Here is a 24,085-nt window from a genome sequence, read left to right on the forward strand (position 1 = left end):
TTTATTTCTGTTGTTTTTATTTAAATACTTTGTTGTATTTCAAAGAAAGATAAATAAGATACAGGAACTCAAGATTCCACCTGAGAGCATGGGCTTTCTCTTGGAAGAGTCTGATTGCAAACAGCTTCCTGCTTTAGGCACATAAATGGTCAGGAGGGAAAGACTTGTCCTTCAGATTGATCAAATGTACTTGCTACTTACATTCTTCAAGGAATATTTAACCAGAATAATGCTGAGCTTGAACAGAAAGCATACAAGAAATCCCTGTCTTCCCTAAACACTGTAGTCAGATGTGCAATGCTATCCCTTTTCTAGTTTTACATATGCAGGAGTGGTGCTGTTCCTCAGAAAACACTTCATAAACCAGACTGTCAAGCTATAATAAGCTTTTTTCCAGAAGTCATGTAGAACACCTTAAATACAAAGATACTAGCAAAGCACTGAGGGTTTATACTAAATTAAAGTTTTTGTACAGAGGCTATATAATAGTAAAAACTGCTAAGCCCTTAAAAATGAGGTCACAGATACTTCTGTTGAAGTAGAACACTTTTGTATAAGTTAAGGCACATTCACCTTAGGATATTACTTGTATCTTTGCTCAGTTATCTTCACCTGATATTGCTCTTTTTGAAATCTCTTTTGCTGATCAAATGACAGTAAAGCACAGCCACTGTAACAAGAGAGGAAAATGGCCCAGAGTTAAGTTTAGTAAAAATACCTGCAGCAAGTATGCATGTTCCCATTTCTAGCAGGAGGAAGAAAGTCTGTTCTTACCAAAGTCATTTTAGGATCTTTCCTGAATGATTTAAATTTATCTTTCATTTAAGTCAGAGTTCTGGGATGATTTGCACATTCCTGTTTTAGGTCTAGAAATGAGTTATGTTTGGGTAATAAGCAAGTCAAAGACATGCAGGAAAGTATATTTCTCCAAACTTAGTCCTTGCTCCAGGGCAGACATGGTCACTACTGCACCTGCATTTTACTCTGCTGCTGACAGAGAAGGCAGGGAAGAAGCCTTTCTTACATCAGCCAGAATCACTGCCAGTAAAGGATGAGTGGCTTTGGGTTCGAGTTGGTTTGTTAGAGAAGACAATGTGATATTGGTACATTTTAAAATGGGTAACCTTTCTTGAGGCTGCTTACAAATACACAAGCTATAGAAATCCAGCATATACATGAATACAAATGATCATTCAGAATGGAGCAGGACAGTCTACTTTTAACAGCCTTCCCCACCCAAAAAAAGCTGAGACCAGTTTAGAGCTAAATGAACTTACATTAACAAGGTTCAATTCTATTGTTCCAGTTTTCTCAGTATCCAGCTTTCTAAACATTTCTGTGGTAGGAGAGAGATGACAGACAAGGATGAATATAGGAACTAATTGGAAGGAATGCCCTGTCCTTGCGCTTCAGGATCAAAAGGGAATTTAGTCCCAGAGTCTAAACTCTGACAACAGTCTACACCCCAAACCAGAAAGGGCCGCATTAAAGCCACTGCCTGCTCATGTGCAAGAATGAGACTGAACGCTTCTAATAGCTCAGTCTGTAGTATTAACATTGTTAGTCAATCTGTAAGTGTTTAGATCTTTTTTAAAGCTAAAATTTAGTTGTTTGCATGGAAGACCATCTGGCTCCAGTTCAGCAGTCTGGCCTCTAAAAGGCTTATTCCTAGATCTAGGAGGACCACGCACACTGGGTTGCTGTGGATTTATAGCTCAGCCTTGAAGTTGCCTTGGTTCCAGTGCAAAGTTTCCTGAATAACTTATCCTGGACTTGAATAGTCCAGGATAGTGATCTGTCTAGTGATAAAGGATGTACTCACTGAACAATGTTTCCAGCCGAATCAAACACCGGACAAAGTTATCGAAGTCAATGATGAGGTCTTCGTCAGCAAAACGAGCCACGATGATTTGATGTAACTGGCAGTTCAACTTGAACCCTAAAAATACAATGTCGAGGATATAAAAAAAAAAGAAGATACAAAAAGCTCTCCCCATCAAAGCCTCAACCTTACTGACAGAAATTAAATTAGCTACTTTTGGTTAAATTCTCAAATTTTAAGAGTATTGACTCCATTTGGGAAATTCCCAACAACCCCTTCTGTACCGGGAGTGATTTAGAGCTGTGACCAAGTTATGTGTGTTCTTCCTGCTGCGTGTGCTCTCACATCTGTATTCCTGTTTCCCAGAGGACACGGCCAATTCCTCTTTCCCTGGATGATGAGGTGGCTGCCAGAATCAGCCCACAGAGAGTCCAGATGAAGCATTGGCTTTCTGTGGGCAAATGGGTCTCTATTTCCAAAGAGTATCTCAACTTTGGCACAAAAAGATGTGCTGCCTCATCTTTCTTGGTGACAAGAGGCGAAAGCTCCAGAGAGCACAAACATGGATGTTAAGATTGCACCAGATCAGAAAGTTAATTTGGGATCATATGGCTCTGTGGTACTCTCCCTCTCTTTGCTCACCATCGTAACTCACATTTGCTTCTCAGTGGTTGCAGCAGCAAAATGACTCTTTATGATGATGCTCTTGTGAGCATCGCCCCTTGGTCAAGCCACTTCCATTCTCTAGGTCACAGTATCCTGGTTTTACAGGCTTATGCCAAACACCCACACACCCAGAGAGACTCAGTGAAAGACAACAGTTTGCTGTTACTAAACCAGATTCACTTATTTGTGCTTCTCCAAAAGCTGGTCACTGAAGACAATAACTGCAAACCTGTTGCTCCTTTGAGATGCTTTTAGCGGGCCTGTGTGGCAGGACACTGCCACACAAAGACAAGAGCCCAGGCTGAGCAGCTACATTAACAGCAGCTTTCCAGGTCTGGGAATACAGCTTACAAGTGATACACAGGAAACTAAGAAGCATTAATCAATCCAGCTTGAAATTGATAGAACCCTAAAAAGAGACAGACCAATAGAGATACCTGCTGTTTCCAGTGCTCTCCTCATCTCATACGAATTCATGGTACCAGATCGATCCACGTCAATTTCCCTGTAAATTTTCTGTGGAACACAAAACCCAAAGACAAAACTTGAGAATAATTCAGAGCATGTTTTGGCTTTCATCAGAAGTGAAACATTTTGAAATGCAGCCTGCACGTTACTTAGGAGCATTTGCAACATTGGTCTCAAGGATGACACTTATCTCCCAGTTGTAGCTTTAGAAAGTCATTTTAAGGCAGTAGCCAGAGCAGATAAAGACTCCGGAGAGCTCCTTGGATGCCTGTGCCAAATGGCACTATCCCTACCAAAGCAGCAAGGCTGACACCCAAACTCGCACTGTTAAGCAGGAAGGCTCAACGTACTTGGAGCCGAGTTAAAACAGAAACCACTCAGAGTAAGGCAGGAAGGGAGCAGTCTCTCCTTCAGCCCTTCACCTGAAGGACAAGCAGTCACCCCCCAGGATCCCAAGGAACGAAACCTGGGGGACTGAGGACGCGAATGCATGGTGAGCAGAAAGGAGAGTCCCTGCTCTGGGAAGTGTGATTATACACACTGTCTGAGGCAAACCAGTCTACAGCCACCTCTACATCTGACTGCACCTTCTCCCAAAAAGGTTGCACCTTACCTGGTATCTCTGAATCTTTGTCCAGAGGGTGTGGAACTCCTTCAGTCCCAGTTTGCCACTCCCGTCATTCTTCTCGGAGTTAAGGGAATCTCCTTTGGAGGGAAGGAAAAGGGGTTTCCCCTCCCTGTGCTGGCTTTACTTACACAGGCAGTTGTGACTTAATACTTTAAACAAGGTAACTACAGTTAAGAAAAGGATGCAGGTCCTCTCTGAAGGACTTATCCTGTTGAATGCACAATTGTTGTCTAGGATGTCTTTCTAAATCAGTAAGATGGTTGATTCATTTAAACTGTGATCAGTTCACAAGCTCCTTCTTTGGTACCACTAGATTTTCAATACATGTATTAAACAGCCAAGATGATGCCATTTTGTTCTGTGCAGTCAGTTCAACACCTGCAGTTACAGGAGCATGAGTCCTAAATCTGGATTATAAATAGGAAAAGCTACAACCAAGCCTGCTATTTGAACTTGCACAAAGAGCTAACAAAAGAACCTGGTCATGGCATCGCTCCCAAAACCCACTGAGGAGTCCCTATGGACTGCTGGATTTTATAGCAAATTACAGCAGAGCATTACTTTGTTTTGGTAATTTTCCCTTTTTCCAACTATGCAATTCAACACCCACTGCACAGAAGCTGAACACAACTATTCTTAGACTTGATCCTCCATCCCACACTTGTGCCCTTAGTCGTAGGGGGAAAAAAGCTCTTAAAATCCAGCAAGTCTCCACTTCCTGTATTTGCTTCCTCATATTCTATTTGCTAAGTCCTCACAGCTTTATAATGCCCTTACCGAATCCAGACAGACAACAGGGCAGTGAAGTGCACTCTACAGCCAAGGCTATCCCTGCTGTGCTGAGAGCCAGGTGCCTCTTGCCAGCACAAGCATCGCTTTGTCCCCAGCTAAACCAGAACATGCAACAGGGAAGACTTCAAAGCAGATTGTCCTGCCTGATAATGGGTTTTCCCTGCTGCCTGGGAGAACGCATGTGCCATGGGCAGCAGTAATAGCAAGGGGAACCAGAGTGAAACCAGCTTCTTCACCTCAGGAGTCATTACTACATCAGTATGGACCCACCACTGCACAGGCAGCTCACTTACTTCAGCACAGGCAGAAGAATATCATTTAGGAACAGCCTTAAAGGATACATCTAACAGGTCAACCATTATCTTACATGTCTCAATACTAAAGCCATCAGATTTTATATCCTGGCCTGTAAAGAAAGAGCAAAAGACAGGATTATCATTGCATGCTGTATCACAGCACCCTCCCAAATAGCTCATGAGCTCTATAGCCAGACTATACACATCAGCCCGTATTTGCTCATCAGTGGCTTCCTTTGCAACCAGTGAAGAGGCTTAGGGTGAACGTTAGATGTGATGTTTCTCCAAGCAAACATCCCAGTTAGTCTAGTTTATAGGTGTGCTGCAGAAGCAAAGAGATGGAGATAAAGCTTTCCTGCCCTTATCATCTGCCTGCAAAGACAAGGGTGGGCTTTTGGGGGCAGCATGGACTTCTGACCTACGGAAGTCAGTAGTAGGTAGCTTCATGCAAGGGATGAACATCAAATCAAGCTTGATAACCAGCAATACACCATTGCTAACTGGCTGGTGCACGCAGACATGCAATACAGTCCTGGCTACCAGGCTAGGATTTAAAGAGACACTTATTTCTCAAGCACTGTTTAATGGAAGGGAAAATGATGCAGAGCCAAGCTCTGCAATCACTACAAAGAGAAAGAAGTCCAGAGTTTCAAAGTTTCTTCTCCTCCTCTCCCCAGACCATTGGCTGACTTGTTTGAATTCTGACTGGTTCAATACTAAAGTAGCAGCAATACCTCCTCTGGATCATTATAAAGCATTAATCAAATCCATCCATCTTCCTGGCAACCAATTCCCAGTAGCAGATGCTGGGATAAAAAGCACCCATATACACCCTGCCAAAGCACACGTCCTGTTAAATCCAGCTTCAGGCCCAGTGCTTCTGCAGCCCACTGCAGCAGCAGAAAGAGCACGTGGCTGTGGCCATATGGTCCCAAGCTGCAGGTCTGGGGCAGAGCCCAGGGCTTTGCTCTGCTCAGGTCAGCGTGTGTGCACTCTGTGCTCCCACAGCCATGCTGGAAGCCTGCTGCTGGCCAACTAAAGCTGTCACTGGAGGAAGCGACTTACGTTTAGCTATGATCTTATTCAAGATGTTGCGCAGTTCAAAGGCTGAGATCTCTGCATCCTGCAGAAGAGGAAGAGGTTTTTCACTGTGAGCTGCAGATACCCTCTCATCAGCAGCCTCTGACTCCTTTGGGCAAGGTGGCCAAGTTCAAACACCCTTGGATTTCATTTCCCTTGGATGGAAACTGAAGCAGGGTAAGCTCTCCCCACCTCCCATTCCCAGGAGGGCCTCCAATTCCCAGGCATTAGCACACTGAGTCCTCAGGCAGGTGAGAGCAGCCTGGGGAGAAGGGACAGCCCCAGCCCTCATCCCATCCACCAAATGCTCTGCCCAAAGGACAGAATTAGGGACCCACAGAGATAAAAGTCGAGCCTGAAGTTCAAAGAGAGCAAAGACTGTTTGCCAGGAGCGCTCACAAACCCGTTGTGTAAGCAGATGGGTAACTACACACATCTTTGCATGCACCATTATGCACATGGTTGAGATCTGAGTCAGCACAAGGATTAAACTCCATCCTGGGGGAGGCATTTCTCTTACCCACTCGCCCGTGTTACCAGTAAGATGTTAACAGAAGAACACTCACACTCCCTGCTAGCTGTCCAAAAAGCTTTTTAAAGCTGGGTTCGATGTCATCTTCACTGATCTCCGTCTACAAGAGAGAAAGAGAGAACATGGAAAGGAGGAAATCTGCCGGAGAAGGACTTATTGCATTTCCTTGCCCCTAGTAAAACACAATTTAAATGGCAAAGTTGAAGGTACAGAGTACTTTTGCTTTGATTTAAATCAGTTTTACTTTCATTCATTCAAAATGCTGGCATTGCAAATACTGCAGGAGTTGAGAATTTAAATTTATTTTAGTAATAAAATCCCTACCAAATTCAGAACTTCACTATTGCTACTACTACTGTTGGACCACATGCCTTAATTTAAAGCAAAGAAAGCAAAATATAAGTTCTTATCTTGGCGGGGGGGAATCACACAGAGAAGATGCATTAATAGGCAAAACACCTCCAGCTCCAGCAAGACTAAACATATGGTGAGCCACTACTTACTCATGGAAACAATATCACATATCAAACACACCCCTATGGCTAAAGGGCTGCACTCCTGGATGCCTGGAGAGCAAAGGGAACTAATTTCCTGTGGCTCCTGTCACCTCTGCAGATAGTACCTGATCCCTCTTCCTGGGAAGCCCAAGCTCACTCCTCTGGATAAAGGACAACACTCATTTCCATTATTGCTTGTGATGTTCCCATTTCAACTACGGATATTGAAAAATCTGTTTCCAGAGTGGGACAACAGTTCTTCATAATGCCTGCGGAAAACCACTGCCCTGCACAGGGAACAGGCACTCCAACCCCCCTTTTTTACCACAAAATCAAATGTTTTAAACTAAGATATACCTCTTCAAAATTGGCCTCAATTTCATCATCTATCACCCTGGAAAGGTAAAGAAATCAGTATTAAAATCAAGTTCCTTTTCTGATGCTCTTCCTTCAAATTTCAGGTTAGAAAAGAGCTACATACGTGGAGTTGGCATTCTTCTCCGAGAAGACTCGCAGGCAGAAATCCCCATTCTTGTTGGGCTCAAAGGTCGAGGGCACGACGATGTATTCTCCTGCAGGGAGCTTGAACCGGTTCAGCACTTCTCGGAGGTTGATAAAGGTGTTTGATTTTTCTCTTGCTTTGTTGGTCAGGAAGAAGTTTTTGCTCAGATGAATATTCGTCTGGCCTGAAAACTTATAAAAAGCAAAAGAAAGAGAGAAAAACCTCATGGTTAGCATGTATTTGCATTTACAGATGAAAACTATAATAGATATGGCAATGAGCTATGTCACTTCAACAGAACTGAAGAGAAAGGGGGTGGCTGCACCCCACCATGGTACTCCTGAGCTGCAGCTCTGTTTTGCAGATTATCTCAATAAGTCATTCAAGTCACACTTATGTTTTGCAGATTGTGATTGGTGTGTGAAGGCATTTGCCAAGTTCTTCACCAACTGGTTTTCTTTAGAGTGAGATGCCTTACGACACCCGTTCCTCTGGTCCCCAAAACGGGTGCCACCAGGAGATTGCAGCTCAGCGCTTGCCTCCCCCGGCTGCCTTAAAGCAGAGAGCCTGCTCATGGAGGGCTCCAAGACCAATACTCTGCAGTATAAAAGCAGTGTAACATCTTTCAGAACAAACTCTCCTGCACAAGGTCTTACAGGTGGGTTATCTCAGCTCTAGAAGCAAACATCAGGTTCAGAAACCTCCCCCTTCCCGTCCTCCTGGATTTTTAAGCATGCAGAACCTGTCAGACCTGCTGCCATGGTGGGAGATAAAATTCCACCTTTTGGGGAAAAGAAACATCATGGAACTGTAGCTGGAGTTGGTTTTTTTTTTAATAGAAATCAGGTTTTTGGACCACCAGGGTGCCAGCTGAGCAGCTTACAGGCATTCAGAAGGTACATAAGAAATTTAATCAACCAGTAGCACAATTTCCTCTCCTGATGAAACCACGTTTTACATAAGAGCAGCTGGTTTGAGCGTAGCCTCCAGCACTGCAAGGTGCCCCGGCTGCTCTGAGGTTACCCAGGCTCAACCTCACTCCTTCCTCTGAGGAGCAACAGCTCAGAGGTGTCTGCAGCCCTGCCTCATATTGCATAGGTATCACTGCATTGCACACCCCTCTCTGATCCCCAGGGCATATGATTAGCTTCCTGCAGGTAGAAACAGAGAGAAACTGATACAGTGCTCAGGGAGATGAAAATGAAACACCTCTTTGGAATATTAGTTGTATCAAACAAACTCTGTGCAAACCTGAGGAAAGCAGCTGTGCTGAGGGGCAGCAGGCATGGCACTGGGTTGGGAGAAGACCCATGGAAGAGCAGCCTTGGTGAGTTTCCACAGTACAGCTCTTATCCCAACCCAGGACACTCTGAACATGCACCAGGAGCTCAAGGCCCCATCCAGAATAAATGGCCTCAAACTTTAGACTCTGCACAGTCAATATTGTCCTGCAGTGAAGGAGGATCCTCTGAACTGTTTCTTCCCACAAGTCATTCAGCCCAACTCTGCATCTTGACCACCAATGCATGCTACATACCTCTGGGGGCACCTGCAAGAAGAAAAGGAAAGAGAGTTATGTGCTTGTTGAATAGTTATCTGCTCCAGGGCTACTTCTCTTCACCACTGGTTAGTGGTCAACATCCACACTCTTGATAAAAAGACTCCGCTCGAGGGAGAATTGAACACTGAGCCCATATCACCCAATGCTGACTGCTCAGCTTCCCAAATCCATCCTGGAGGCAGTGTGGGCACAGCCTGGCACAGACACAGCTAGGCTGGTCATGGTTCCCTGCTGCCCATGGCGACATCTTTTGGAGATTCAGTTTCCCTACTATTTCTTTCCCCCTTGTCTTTCACCCTCCCACCCCTCTGACTTCTCCACCATCAGGGGCTGAGCAAGACAATAATCTCGGGCTGAGCAAGATAATAACACAGCTCTCTGTTTCCTTATGGCTTTAGGGGACCTAGCTTTGTTTTAGACCTTATTTGCCTACAGGGAGCAGTTTCTTTGACAAGCTTTTCTAAAGCTGGGACACTGAGAAAGCAAGCAGTGACACATACTGCCTACAGTTACAGAACAACCCTCAGGCAAGATCATTATTCCTATTTTCACTGCCAGTTAAGCACCGCTGCTTTGCAGCTCTGTACAAAACATCCTGCTTCAGGAGCTACCACAGACACATCTCCCACCCTTCATCCAGCAGTTTTACAAGTGTTTTGGCTGGTTCTGCTGCTGGTTTCACACTCCCCAAGCTAGTGCAGGCATTCCAGCTAGGGTCACATCCATGATCACACCCCTAGCATGGCTGCTCTCACTCTGCTGCTCACAAGCCTGACAAGTGGAGATGAGATTTCTGCACTTCTAATTTTGACTTTTTAAAATAGTTTTTCTGTTCCTCCATTCCAAAATATAGGTAGGAAAGGGCCTCTGTAGGTCATCTGGTCCAACCCACTACGCAAAGCAAGGCTAGTATCAAAGTTAACGACATTGCTCAGGACCTTGTCCAGCCTAGGTTTGAATATCTCCATAATAATAATGAATCCAGATTCCATCCTCTCCCTGAGTACCTTTGCTTGACTGCTGGTTTTATGGAGAATAAGTTCGTGAACATCTAAGAGGAATTTTCCTTGCTGCAGCTGGTGTCTGACTCAACCTGCCTCAGTTTTGATGCAAAGCCCAGTCTGAGAACTGCTCTACTCCAATTATAGAGTGAGTTTTCCTTTTCCTTCCATGCACCTATACTGCCTTAACTTGCCTCATAAATTGCAAAGCCAATGGTGTGCATGTCCTCTCCCATCTTCCTCTGCCTCCGCCGGTGCTTCTGAATGAGGCCGATGAGGAAAGTACATCCCCTCTCAGGATCATCAGGGTCCTCATCTTCTTCCTCCAGCTTGATTAAATACTGTGGATTTGTCCAGAAAGTGTCTGGAAAGTGGATTTATGCAAACTGCTCAGAGGCTTCTCTGAAAGCAACTGTGTTGATATAGACACGTCAGCTAGAACAGATGGGGCTCTGACTTCCAAAATCAGCCGTGAGAAGGAAAAACTAACACACCTCCCCCCATCTCCAGCCTTTACAACCACAACTAGACCCTATCAGGGAGCCACATTTCCCAAACACTTGCACTTCTTGGACATCAGTCCTCAGTATCCCAGGCACATCCTCCTCCATAGGCCACCCCAAACCAGCTCCCAGAGAAAGTACAAGTGGAATCATAGAATCATAGGATGGTTTGGGTTTGAAAGGACCTTAAGATCATCCAGTTCCAACCCCCTGCCATGGGCAGGGACACCTCACACTAGACCATGTCACCCAAGGCTCTGTCCAGCCTGGCCTTGAACACTGCCACGGATGGAGCAATCACCACCTCTTTGGGCAATCCACTTCAGTGCCTCACCACCCTTCTAAATATAAAGGTTAGATATAAAGAACTTCTTCCTTATATCTAACCTGAACTTCCCCTGTTTAAGTTTAAACCCATCACCCCCCTTGTCCTGTCACTGCAGTCCCTGATGAAGAGTCCCTCTCCAGCATCCTTGCAGGCCCTCTTCAGGTACAGGATGAGTAAAAGGTTCCTCCAGTGTCTCTTACTTGGGTAATTCCTGCAGCCCCCCGCAGTGGCTCCTCGCCTCCAGTTCCCATCCAGCTTCAGCAGGCTCCACTTCTTGTACTTGTCACTTGCCAGGGTGTCTGGAGTCAGGTTGCAGATCTCCAGGCGGGAATAATGCCTCAAGAAGTCGTTGAACGCCATCCTGTGGGAAGCAATGCCACTGGCAACGTCTGCTTAGGACAGACAGGTTTTCCATACAGCCACCTTGTCTATCCTCCTTTTCTCCCGCACTAGGATCGGGGTAAATTTGCTCACTCATCTTGGAGAGTGTACTGGGAGAGGTTACTTTGTGTGCTGAAGAACAGAGCAGAAGACATCCCCTTCTGCCTGAACACAAACCCAACGGTACTTACCAAAACTCCCCATCTTCATGTCTCCTGGTCAACTGCTCTCTCACCTCAGGGTCAACACCACTCCAGTTTGGGCAGCTGAAAGACAATCCCACATCAACTAGAGGCTATGGTGAAGGTTAAACCCTAATGTAGCTGCTCTGGCACAATGATTTCACCTCTTAGAGCTCCACATGACTGCAACACCCCACAATATCTAGCTAATAGCAGCTCCGGAGCTCCCAAACCACATCAGAACTAAAAATACAAGGGATATCAGACACCTCACTTTGTAAATATCCCAGGAAGCTCACCACTGAATCCAGGCTGTTAAATAAGCAGAAACTACACAGAGGCTTCTAGGAATCACCAACCAAATCACGGAATGCTACAGGAATGCAGGTGTTTGCATGAAGGGCGCAACATACTGCGATGCCCACATGGGAGATGACAGTGATGGAATGCTGCTTTGAAGTAGCTTAGAGCAAGCATCACATCCAGATGTGACTTACAGAGAGATCTGAGGTAGGTAGAAGACAGGCAGCAGAAACATGATTGTACCCCTGCAGTAAAAGCCTACTGGCAGTGTACAAGCCATCAACTCACTTGTCATTCCATTTCCCAGTCCACTCCACTTCCCCCCATGGATTTCGGATTCTGATCAGCTTCTGCATGGTCCCTCGGAAGTTCACCTGATGGGATTATAAGTGTATATGGAGAGTTACCCAGGAACTCAGCACTATGCTCCCTTCCACCTTTTCTACAGGAATTAAAGAACATGACAGAGCAAGTATCTCAGTGCTACACGTGACAGTGTATGCATTCACCTGGTCCAAAAGACATGAAATCAAACTGATTTTGAATGAGCTTCTCGCACCCAAGTCTGTCCAGAGAAGGTTTATAGCATGCACAAATCAAAGCTCATGATAACCAAAATGCCTGTTTTGTGCCACTATAAAAGCTACCTTCAAGCAAAGGGAACATAAAGCTGCTTCAGGACTGCTAAAAAACAGGTACAAAGGGATATTTCTCTGAAGTCATCATCCCACGTATGAACTTCCTTTTCACATTCAGATCTTTTTACTGCTCCCTATGTAAGATGAGCCTGTTACAGGAGATGTGATACTCAGTCTGGCCACAACCCCTTTGACCACATGGATGCCCCACAATGCAGCAGCATCAGCCCCTCCTCACATCACACCAAGGCCCTGGCTTGTTACCTGCAGATCTCTGCACACACTGAGGCCAGGCCAAGCAAAGCTGTATGAGTTCCAATGGGAACACCCAGCACTTATGTGGAACACATGGTACTAATTTGAGGAAGGAGCTGGCACACCTCTACAGCCCGAAGCCAAGGAAAGTGCACAGAGCAGCAGCGCAGAGTCCAGACATGACACCCCAGTGCCTGACGATGAATATCCCTACAAAGCCTGCACAGAGCACCAAAGAAAAAGACTGGCTAAGTCATCTTTTTGTGAACTGTCAACACACTCCCTCTTTGCCTCTTTAGCTGCAAGAGGAGGACCATATGCACACACGTAAACCTGCCTGTTAGCAGTGTCCATCTCAGTGCAGCATGTCAGCATCTCTTTACGCCTCACTCTGAAGTTTCAGGAATCACTTCAGAAACAATTCTTGGTGAAGTAACTGCATCACACACATGGAAGGATGCCACAATCCGCTCCCTTTGTTTTCACTTGTCTCACCCTCGCCTGTACTCTTGGACAGGCACCTTGTGTTCAAACACTGTGCCCTGCTGAAAGGTGTTCAGCGGGCATTAAAGGGACAGTAATGTTTGTTTTTCTTGGCACACATCTCTTGCACATCCCGCTATGCTTAAAGGTATAGTGCTGTCTGCTATGCAGAAACAAGTTGAAGGATCCAGCCACCAGCAGAGGGTAGTGTGCCCTCTACACAGAGCTTCCCACGGCCCCACTCACTGGGAAACAGCAATGCTTATGGAGGAAAAAAGAAAAAAAAAAAAGGTTTTTTTGTTCAAACACCCAAAGTCAAATTTTTATCTGAAAACCGCCAACTAATTCACTGTTCCTTCATTAAGAAAAGACCCAAAGCCTGACTCAGCAAAACCGGTAATACTCAAGAATCTGCAGCGATGAAGATGTGTTTGTGGCTTGGCAGGACCATGCACAAATCCTGCTGCATTTTGCCCCTCCAGGCGGCATACCTACCTCCTCTGCACCGGTGACCGAGTATGCATGTCCCTTCACCAGCTTCTGGGTAGTGACTGCTTCTGACTCTGCTGCACTGGTGATCTGGAGGAGCAAGGAAAGTCAATGAGTGTGGCTTTCCATGCACAGGGGATCCAGGATTCCCCCCCCAACAGAGCTCTGATCTTGCTGGGAGGCTGCAGGGGTGGTTTAGCTGCTGTTAACGAGAGTGATCCATGTGACAGAGAAGGGAGAGCAGCACGTGTGGTGATGCTGGAGTCCCAGGGCCCACATTCATGGCACAGAGTGCACATCAGAAGCCTTGTACCAGAGCAAAGATCCCTCCTGGCTCTAAAACACTTGGTGTGGTGCACCCCCTCTCATGCATCTCCAAACACTGTACAAAGGGGACACACATGATGAACTTCATGTTCTCAAGGCACCAAAAGGAACACAGAGGGTGACCAGCCTGAGGCTGCCCAGAGATCACACCCAAGTCCAGCAAGCCCCAGAGTTTTGCTTCAAGGTCAAAACACCCTGTTCAACTCCACAGCAGGGTGGGAGCTTCCCCTTCCTCTCCCCAGCACCACCACCCTAGGACCTGCCACGCAGGTGAGCCAGGGACAAGGCTGCACTTTAGATGCCATTCATACCTGAAGGAGTATCACCCTCTCACTTTTCCACAGCCATTACAATACTTGGGCAGCCTGGTCTATAAACACCGCAGAGAAAAGTCATTTATTGCTAGAAAGTGACTGCATGACATCTTGCTGTAATAATGCTTAACCCTCTGTGAAACGTACAGTTGTCATTGCCTTCCCACCATTTCAGAAAGTGGGTGATCTCTAAACAAGCATATTTGAAGCTTAAAAAGAGAGGTTTTATATTATACATTTTTTATATATATACACATATATGAAATATTTATAAATGGAGTTCTTGTAAGCAGTTTACTTTCCCTTTAGGTGTAACTAAGATGTAATTTCATTTGGAAGCAGGGTGATTTTCACACTAGCAATACTTTGACTTATTTCAGTAAGGCTAAAAGCAATGCTGAATCCTTGCAGGCAGGTCCAAAACTCCTTTTCCTTCTCACACGGGTTCAGCTTCTGATGAAGTGTTTTCCCACAAAGCCTGGCAACAGTCCAAGCCTCCCTGCTTTGGGAATGTTTTGGTACAATCTGTGTGACAAACAGGCTACAGCAAGGATGGAAGTTGCCACCTCTGAGCATCTGACTGCAGGAGCCATTAGCAGCACTTTCTGTCCAAACCCACTCAGCCTGTACCGACCTCCTGCCAAGCTACAGGCTTTCTTAAGAACAAAGACGTACATCAGGACCCCTGATGAGTTCCCTGTATGATTTGCCACTACCAACCTATGAAACAGCAAAAGCTCTAGGTCTCAAGGAAGGCACAGAAGGGAGGCAAGGAGCTTTTACACATAAACTAATGAATCTACCTAATTTCAACCTAGCCCTCAGAAGAGCATGTGCCTGGGTCACACTCTTTGATCAAATACTCCAGACACAAAGCAGAGCAGAGAACCATACACAGAGGGGACCAGCATCCTTTGTGCACCTCCTGCGGATGGAGCACGGGTCAATCCCCAGCTGCCTGCAAGCACAGCAAGAGCCGAGTGTCCAGCAATAAGCCCCACAACTCACATCAATGGAACAGCCAAGGAGAGAGCCTTTCTGAAGTGCCTTCTGAATGATCCTGAAGAGGTTGGGTGGTGCCTTCTGCAGCTCATACCATTCTGCAATTCCTCCAGTGAAGTCCTCAAAGCCTTCAGTGGTGGTGCCACCAGAGAGAGACTCATATGATCCATTCAGCCTGCACGAAAGGGGACACATGCAGAGAGACATCAGGCTCCCTATTTTCCTCTTCTCACGCATACTACCATCAGGTTCCCTCTTCTCCTCTTCTCATGGAGAGAGGCACTCAGTCGTGCCAACTGTCACAGCATTCCTGCTTTCAACAGCACCACAGCAGCTATGAACACCCCCCCTCCATTGCTTCTTAGACCTCCACTTGGAAAGCCCAGCATAAAATTTTATACTACCATGTATACAGGATGCAGGTTTGGTCATATTAATGACAAAAATCATGAACACTATCTGAAAAAGGAAACAATTCAAAGGAATCAAGACCCAACAATTAGCCTCTCTAACTGCACAGCCTTTTAATCCCTTTAACAATTATGGGTCTGATTTTCAGCTGCTCTAAATTAGCTCAATTTGAGACAATTGAAAATAGTAATGCAGTAATAGTAATTCATGGAGAAATTCTGCAGTTATGGTAGAATTCCTCCATGGCCATCCCAAAACTAGAAATTCAGATTTGAGCATCTTCAGCTTGAATGGAGACCTGGACTCATGGACTGGTGTGCTTTGCACAAAGATGAACTGAAGCTGCAAGCCCTCACAGGCATGTACAGCACATGAAATGAAGCCTTCCAGGCCCCAGTGCAGAAGACACCAGCCTAGGAACAGCCTTGCCATAGAAGCAAGAGCTGTTTTTCTTGGCTAGCATCAAAGCCAATACTTTTGTCTACTTGTCTCAAGCACCTGTCAGCAAAGCTTTACTAAAGCAGTTGTGGGACACCCCAGAAGTTGTAAAAGCTAATAATTAGGCTGACATTTTAAATGCGTAGTATCTGTGCAGGTGAGGATGCTGTGGGGAAGCAGAGGCATTGGGAGATGGGAGTGGGGTAAAATCCTGGCCTCAACTCACTTGGCATAGGCTTTCTCCAGCAAGGCACTCCAGAACTCGCTGCCCTCCGCCGAGTGCACGAAGAGCAGCTTCCCATTCTTGGTGGGCAGCCTGTCGTCCACCACAACATCCAACCACTCCCCGTACTGCCAGAACTGGAAAGAGAGCACAGACACCTCATCACCACCCCATGCTGCACGCTCAGGTCTTTATCTGCTAACACTGCTTTCCTAGAGGAGAAGCAATGCCCCTTTGCAGCCAGCTTCGCGCGCCCTCTTCAGGGATGCACATCCTCAGCTGGATCTGCTGATGGAGGAAGAACCACAAAGACAGCCCCTGCTCCCAGCTCTTTGGTTAGCAGCCACCTTCCTTCCTTCCACCATTACCCTTCCTGGATGCCTGTTTTTCTGCCTGGCTCTTTGATGTCCCTCAAAGAGCTCCAGCAAATACTGCACAGACACAGCCAGCCACACCGGCTCCTGGCCAACAGCACTGGGCAGGGGGGAAGGCTGTTTCCCACCTACCTGGAAATGGAAAATTCCTGCATATTTATCCTGGAAGCTCTGGTCTTTGGGAACAACACGGGCCAGAATTTCTTCATTTAGGGTGAGAGAGGCAATAGCGGCCAAGAGCCAGCAGTCCCCTGTAATGAAAAAAAGGGCAAAAAAAAAGACAGTGTTCATTATTCATTATTCTAACTTTATTCTTTAGGTTTTCTGCTGCATAGGGCTCAGCCATTATAACCAGTAGTCACCTCAGGTGTGGTGAGATGATCCTTCCCATCACTTTACCTCTAAGGCAGATCAAATATATGAACACAAATACCCACCATTCCCAGGGCAAGAGTTTCCTCTAGACCAAAGTAATAAAACAAAAGCAAGGCTTTTTATGATCTACCAACACAAAGTCCCATGCTGGGACTATTTGAAAGAAAACTTAATATTCAATTGAGCATCTGCAGGTTAGGAAGCAGCATGGGGAAAAGGCAAAGAACAGGGCCTGTGGGCACACGCAGGTATGCAAGGATGTGGTTTCTCCTCAAAAGGCCACTGTCTCCTCAAACATAGGCTGTTTCCCTCCTCTGTGTTTCATAAACATCTGTTGACTTGACATCCAGAGACCTATTCCATGCACAAGCTCCCCTTAAGGTCTCTTGCCAGCCTTCTATAAACACAGGAGCTCCTTTCACCTTATACATCTCTGGAACCTCTTGCTAGAGGCCCCTCTGTTTAGTCCCACATCTCGTCTCTGGCACTAGTCACCAGAGAGTCAGGAAAGGTCTGAAGGCAGGCACTGTTCCCCAGTCCCACACACCTCTTCACCCTTTCTGGGATGGAGCCAGCACACACGGAGCCTGCACACTAGTGCCCCAGGCTGTCTGGACAGTGTTTTTCCACACCATCTCCTACCATGCAGAGGGAGGAGACCACAACTATATAAACATTACCTCTATTTTTTGTACTTATTTTCAGAAACCAGTGTTTAACAGAGTTGTTACCTTCTGCTCAGCCACAGGCCTCCTGCAGCCCGTTAGCAAGGTGATTAAGAGACAAAGACCCAGCTGATCTCAAGTCCCACAGCCCACCACAAATCTCCTTGCTACCATTATCAGATCTGCTGTTGCCTTGTTTTGTGAACACAGGGAAGTCGATATTACATATGAGAGCCCACAAAATGGTCCTACAGCATGTGCAGGACTGCAGGTTCAAGAGCCATGAGCCAGCTATGGGTGCTAGCAAGTCAAAGGCTAGCAAAGCAGCAGGCTCTATACAGCCTCCTGGAGGAGGGAGGGTCAAAAAAAAAGGGTCAAATGCTGACAGGTGAGAAGCTGAGATCCAAATAGGAGGAAATCTTAAGCAGTTAACCTTAAAGCAGCTCCTGAGGGTCACTCTCAGGCCCAAACCCATCACCACTCAGCTCTAGGAGGAACACAGCAACCTGCAATTCCCTTTTTGTTGCCCCTTGCTTTTCACAACTGATCCCCAGCAGCAGCTCAACAAATGACATTTGTCCCACGGCCCTTTTCACATTTCAAGAAAGTTGGAAGACATGAAATTGCAGACTAATTTCAAAACCTCAGAATCTTTCATTATAAATCCTACAGCACAGCTGAGTAAAACCACCCAGCCCTTGGCCCCTGCAACAAAGCTGCAGGCAGAGCTGAAGGCACTTTGTGTATGCTCTGTAGGGTGGGTGGAAACAGCTCAAGGACTGTTCTATGCCCCTTGTTTGCAGTCAGCTGTGGAGGTGTTTTTCTCACTCAATTGCTCAACCCCCAGCATAAATCAGAGTCCATATTTGCACAGTCTTACTCGACCAGACAAACTCGACCACTCCAAGAGAACCCCAGAGCATCTAACATTAGTGCTACTAACCTCGTAAGAACTGTACTGATTTAAATTAGTAGCAAGTCTGGCCCAGAGGGCAGCTCTCCCACCATTCCTCCAAAGAGATGTTAGCATTTCTATGCCAGAAGCAAGGCAGGGGCTGGGCAGGCAAAAAGCAGCACAGAAAGAGTAATGGAACAACTCAACATGAGCACAGTAGCTCAGGAAGTCTTGATCAAGAAGCTGCTCAGGCATCTAGATTAAGAGCATACACCATCTAACGCTGTAATACATCTTTTGAGTCAGACTTCCCCTGTAGATAAGCACAGAGGTTCAAGGAGGAGAAACACCCCCAAGACCTCTAAGCACATAAGCAGAATTTATAAAGAATTTCCTTTACTTTATAGCTGTTCCATTAAGGCAGGCAAGACGAGAAAGAATCTGCAGAGTTTGTTGTAAAATCTCTCTGTTGAACTTTACACTGATTTCTAGGGAGAATTTGGAGCCAGACAAACAGATCTTAACTCACACAACTCTCGGCAAGGTCTTCTTGAGGTTAAAAGGCAGATGCAGCATATATGGGAGACACGCCACCGTTTGTTTTCCACATTTAAAAGTCAGGATATCATCTCTCCCTTTCTGAACACTGATCACTAAAACAGACCTGACAATTCAAAGCCTCGATGAGAACAGATCTTGTGATAATACCTGGAGTTTCAGCCTGCACTAAGCAAGCCTAAGCAGGGTCTCTACCGAATAGTTTTAACTGTAAGAACCAGTACTTTTGTAAAGCTCTTGACAGTGCCTTTCCTTTGGTAGAAAAGGAAAGTCCAAGAGGAGGCTAACAGACAGGTTACTTTTATGAAGAATTTGAAAGGGGTGTTAGCAAGGCCACGTTAATCATGGAGAATTTTTGTAAATGCACTATACAACAGACAGAATAAGATCATCAGAAAAGGGAATATTATCAGGCTGTGAGTTTATATTGACAAATACTATTATTTTCCTTTTATGCTTCCTTTTTGCTCTTATCAATGTTATGTCTGTCTCTGCATTTACCTAATCTCCAGCTATAAACAAGAACATTAGAAAAAAATTAATTGCAAGGCAAGCATAAATAGCCATAAGGGCTTAAAACTGGCCATTCTGGAAAGCATGGCCATTCTGGAAAGCAAAGACAAGCAAAGCATCCCCATGAAGCACCTGGAGAGCTTGTAAGCAAAAGGAAGCTCCTCTGGTCACTGCACAGCCCATGTAAGACTATGGGGTCAAAGGAAAAACGTATATTCAGCCAATTAGACAAGTAATTATTTTAAAACACCCATTGCTATAGAGTAACAGCTACTGAATGTATTTACATTAATACCACGGGACTTCGGGACGTTTTCTGGTTAGAAGCATGATGCTGTGGCAACCCATTTACAGCAGAGTGGTTGCCAGCATGGGAAAACCATGCATCTCATTTTCTAAATTCATCCTATTCATTATTTTACACACATTTTTATGTAAGGAGGAGACACCTATGTCTGAACAGCAGACCAGAGATACTGTGCTGTGTACACCCCAGTGTTGTGATACCATGGTGACATCCCCTCCAAAGAAGGCGGTTAAGGGTGAATAAGCTTCCTCTCCACAGTGGCTTTGGTTCCTCCCCTCTGCTGTCATGAGTCACCACATCCCATGTGTTGTCATTCTGAGCCAAATACCTTCAGATCTGATACTGCAAAACTAACTCCAAATACTTGCCTTTAAAAGTTTCTCCTACAAAGCAACAAAAATAAAGGATAATCCAAAGCTCAAGGGCAGAATTCTGGTGTCTGGAGAACCTATTGAACTGCCACCTTAGTGAGCAGATGACCTTTTCTGCCCTGATGACCAGCTATGCCTTTTATGCATCACAGTATCATATAGCCTAGGTCAAAAACCAATGAAACAAATGTATAAGCTGCATCTGGCCCACAAATCAAAGACACCTGAGCTAGAAGGAATATGCATACCACCGCTCATCAGCAAAGCTGTTTGGTTTGTAACCTGCCAAGAAGCCACTTGCAGCAGTGATGGGCACATGTGCTTTGGATGCCTCATCAGTCCCTGCAGCACTCCAAGATGTTCTGAAAGGCTTAGCAACAGCAATTAAGCTTCATGTGGGTACAGGTGTTTTGCTTTGCCATCAAGCTTTTTGGAGGATAAATAGGACTACAAAAGGTTCCTATGGAACAAAGCAACATAATAAAAAGAAAGCATTTGAACAGCACATCTGCTAGCCTCATTGTGTAAAAAAGAGATTCAGTAAAGGCTCTTAGTAACTCAATGGCTATACAGAGAAAAGATCAACAGCATCTAATTGTTATTCAGCCACTAAACTGTCACACAATACCAAAATCCTGGCCAGATTCACAAGAAGATAGTGGGGTGAGTCATTGCAGTATTTAGTCATGGTGAAAACAATAATACAACCAGGAACACTAACATCCTCCTATAGAAATGTTGTTTCAGGAGGTAAAATAATACCAACTGGGAGTCAGTTCATATCCTTTGGTGATAGCATGCACCCTCATGAGAACACCTGACTGATCCAAAGACCATTAAGGCAACAATTGCTGTCATCAATTTAAATCAAGGTTCGGCACTAGCAACAACAATACCACAACTTGAAAATGAAGTTACAAATCCTTCATTCCAGTGCTCTTGCTGCCACAACATCTGGATAGAAAGGCTGGAAGCCTGCAGAAAGCAACTGAGTGCTTTCAGAAACCAGCATCTCTACAAAAGGCCAGATGTTGAAATGGCATTAAAATAAACTCTATTTTCAAGTTGAACAACTCCTTAGCAGTAAAATTTCACAATAATAAAAAAAAAAGACGTGTGTTAAACATTGGGATATGCCTCATGCCAAAATAGTAATGGTGGGAGACATGATACCGGGCAGAGAGAGAACACACAAAGGAAGCTGTTGACACGCCCAGGACTTCACTGATGACACAGTGGAGCCTCATCCATGTCACAGATGCTACTGGAGTATGAGGAGAACTAGATTCACAATGTATGTATTTTTTATTGTCAGGACTTTTTACACAAATTGTATCTAGTTGTTAAAGCACTACCTTAAGTAACTTCTGAAAGAAAACACAAGCACAAAATATGCGAAATAAGCTTCCCTATGGGTTATACTTTTGGACACGAAAACGCAAATAGCAGCAGCAGGACTAGAAACTAAGAAGCTGCAACGTGGCTAATATTATGCGGATGAAAAGCAAACAGAACTCCGTTCCTTTGCCAACCCCACTGCAAAAGCACAACACACAGCGCAGATTAGTCATGTTTCTCTACTCTGAGGGCTTTCCCTCAACCATGCCATCAGTCTAATTTTTAGATAAAAGGGTTTTAACCCTCTTCCTACAATTATGGAATAAATAGGAGCCTCACTGCTTCCACTCCAACTTATTTCCTTGAGCATCCCTGCAGCTGTCCTCCTTGACAGCCTCTATACTGCTTTCTGGAAGGACACAGGAGGCACTTGCCTAAAAACCCTCTGGCAGACAAGGCAGGAGAGAGGTTTTTAGGCCAGGATACCTGTGCACTGTGCACACACAGCCAGCTTAAGCCACTTGCCTCTGGCTGTCCCCTCAGGCTTCCACGTTTCAGGGAGTCCCTCCTGGAATTCTCTCCTGTGGGGAAAGAAACGCCTCACTACACAGGCAACTGCTCTCCTAAGTAGAGCTTAGTCAGGTTGCTCTCAGATACATGGATGTGAACATGAAAGGAACTGGAAGTGATCAGAAGAGCTATCAGGAAACCAGTCTGTGCCATTCCTGTCCAGTGCACACAGCAAGGCTGTGCTCAGTGGCCAAACACACACTGTCCCTACCTGCAAATGCCAAGGAGAGGCAAGGAAGGTCTGATGTGATATAAAGAGAGGTGGCAGGTTGCAACAGGTTGTATTTACAGAGTGAGTTACATACAGCCTAGTATAAACTGTGATGTCCTGGGACAGCACCTGCATGGGAAGCCCAGCCTTCTGCCTCCACCTTACCTAAGGCCCCTTGGCAGATATCCGTGCGAGTGGCTCCACCAGCTATGAACTGGGGGCTGGAATACAGCTCCTGGGAACAAAACAAGACTCATGTTACATATATGCACAGGTAAGGGTGGGAACAGGGCCTCACTTGCAGCAGATTTAAACAAGGGATTGACCACAGCAGATGAACACCACAGAGACAGAGCAGGCCAGGAATGAGTGCAGGCACCAGATACATGAAGGGTGGTGAGAACAGTGACCAAAGCCTGAGGCAGCCATCTCACTCCACAGTATGTGCCAGGAGGTCCACTGTGTTTCTACACACATGCACACACTGCCCTGCTGTTACCTCCCTGCCACTGACTACCTCAAGGCCTTTCAGAAACACCTAGGCACCCCGGATCCATCTGACCCGATGGATGGCTCCCATGGCCAGAGAGGGCTGCTTCGGTAGCCACGGGCACAGGCTGAGCGAGGGCTTGGAAAGGAAACCTCCACATCACAGGCAGCTCACTTCTGCTAAGGGAAAGAGTTACGGATCTGAAGCGACAGCCCCACAACAAGCAGCCTGTCCACCAGGATTGTTCAGGATGGAGAGGCAAACGGCTTTGTTACTGCTGGTTTTCCAGATGGAGCACGTCCCCCCGCCAGCCCGGACCCAGCGAAAAGGGACACCTATCCCCAGGGCTCTGAGCGCCGCGCCGGGATGTGCAGCCGCTCGGTGCTACCGCGGGAGGCTGCGGGAACGGGTCTGGGCGCGGAGAAACGGGACGGGGGAAGAAAAGGGAGCGCAAAGAGCACACGCACAGCCCCCCCGGATTAAATCAAACCCGGCTGGGGAGCGGGGAAGAAAATAAACCGGGGTGGAAAGACGCGGTGATGCCGCGGAACGATGCTACCGGGCATCCCCCCCCGCCCTTACCCCCGCCGTACCGTGGGTCTGCGCCAGACGACGCCCTGCGTCTTGTAGGAGTTGGGCCCCAGCTCTTGGTAGCCGAGGGCAGTGGGGCCGGCGGGGAAGGAGGGGTCCTGGAAGAGCCGCCCCTCCTGCAGGCACTGCTGCCGCAGCGCCCCGAAGTCCTGCCCCAGGTAGGGCACGGCGTGTCCGTGCCGCCCCGCGCCCGCCGCCACCGCCCGCTCCTTCGCCACCGCCGCCGCCATCCCCGACATCGCCGCGCCCCGGCTCAGCCCCGCCCGGTCTGACACCCTCCAGCCCCAGTGGGTGTCACGAGTGCCGCCAGTGCTCAACCCCGCCACATCACCCAGTTCGCCCGACCCCCACCGGTCAGCGTGTCCTAATGAGCTGAGAGCCCAAACGTATTCCGTATTGAAAGGGTGGCTACAAAGAAGACGGAGACTCCCTCTTTATATAGTCACATGGAAAAGGGGAGGGGTAATCACAGAATCATTAGGGTTGGAAGAGACCTCTGGAGATCATCCAGTGCAACCCCCCTGCCAAGGGAGGGTCACTAGTGCAGGTTACACCGGAATGCATCTAGGCGGGTTTGGAATGTCTCCAGAGAGGGAGTACTCTACAGCCTGTTCCAGTGCACAAGTTACTCCTAGGGAGATTCCGACTGGACACTAGAGGAAAATTTTTCACAATGAAAACAACCAGCCACTGGAATAATGGGAA

The 24,085-nt window shown here is 46.4% G+C and overlaps 1 protein-coding gene across 3 annotated transcripts; it reads right to left on the reverse strand.

Annotated features, from left to right (window-relative positions):
- LOC115613876 (calpain-2 catalytic subunit) lies at positions 1-23,619 on the reverse strand. Of its 3 annotated transcripts, XM_030499906.1 has the most exons (21): positions 23,383-23,619; positions 22,465-22,534; positions 16,629-16,747; positions 16,126-16,259; positions 15,057-15,225; positions 13,414-13,497; positions 11,831-11,916; positions 11,249-11,323; positions 10,877-11,037; positions 10,040-10,209; positions 8,821-8,832; positions 7,263-7,474; positions 7,139-7,175; positions 6,319-6,384; positions 5,738-5,795; positions 4,718-4,782; positions 3,570-3,638; positions 2,926-3,004; positions 1,823-1,939; positions 1,278-1,336; positions 1-670 (listed from the first exon to the last, which is right to left on the reverse strand). In XM_030499906.1, the coding sequence occupies exons 1-21, from the start codon at positions 23,617-23,619 to the stop codon at positions 647-649; spliced, it is 2,103 nt and encodes a 700-aa protein (XP_030355766.1). In that variant the 3' UTR covers positions 1-646. The 3 variants fall into 3 exon arrangements, 2 of the variants coding, with proteins under 2 accessions (XP_030355766.1, XP_030355765.1); XM_030499905.1 differs by having other exon boundaries at positions 1-1,336; XR_003993553.1 differs by lacking the exons at positions 1-670; positions 1,278-1,336; positions 1,823-1,939 and having other exon boundaries at positions 2,981-3,004; positions 3,570-3,991.
- Positions 23,620-24,085: the final 466 nt, after the last annotated feature.

The sequence above is a fragment of the Strigops habroptila genome, chromosome 10 (assembly GCF_004027225.2).
Source record: "Strigops habroptila isolate Jane chromosome 10, bStrHab1.2.pri, whole genome shotgun sequence".
NCBI classification, from domain to species: Eukaryota; Metazoa; Chordata; class Aves; order Psittaciformes; family Psittacidae; genus Strigops; species Strigops habroptila.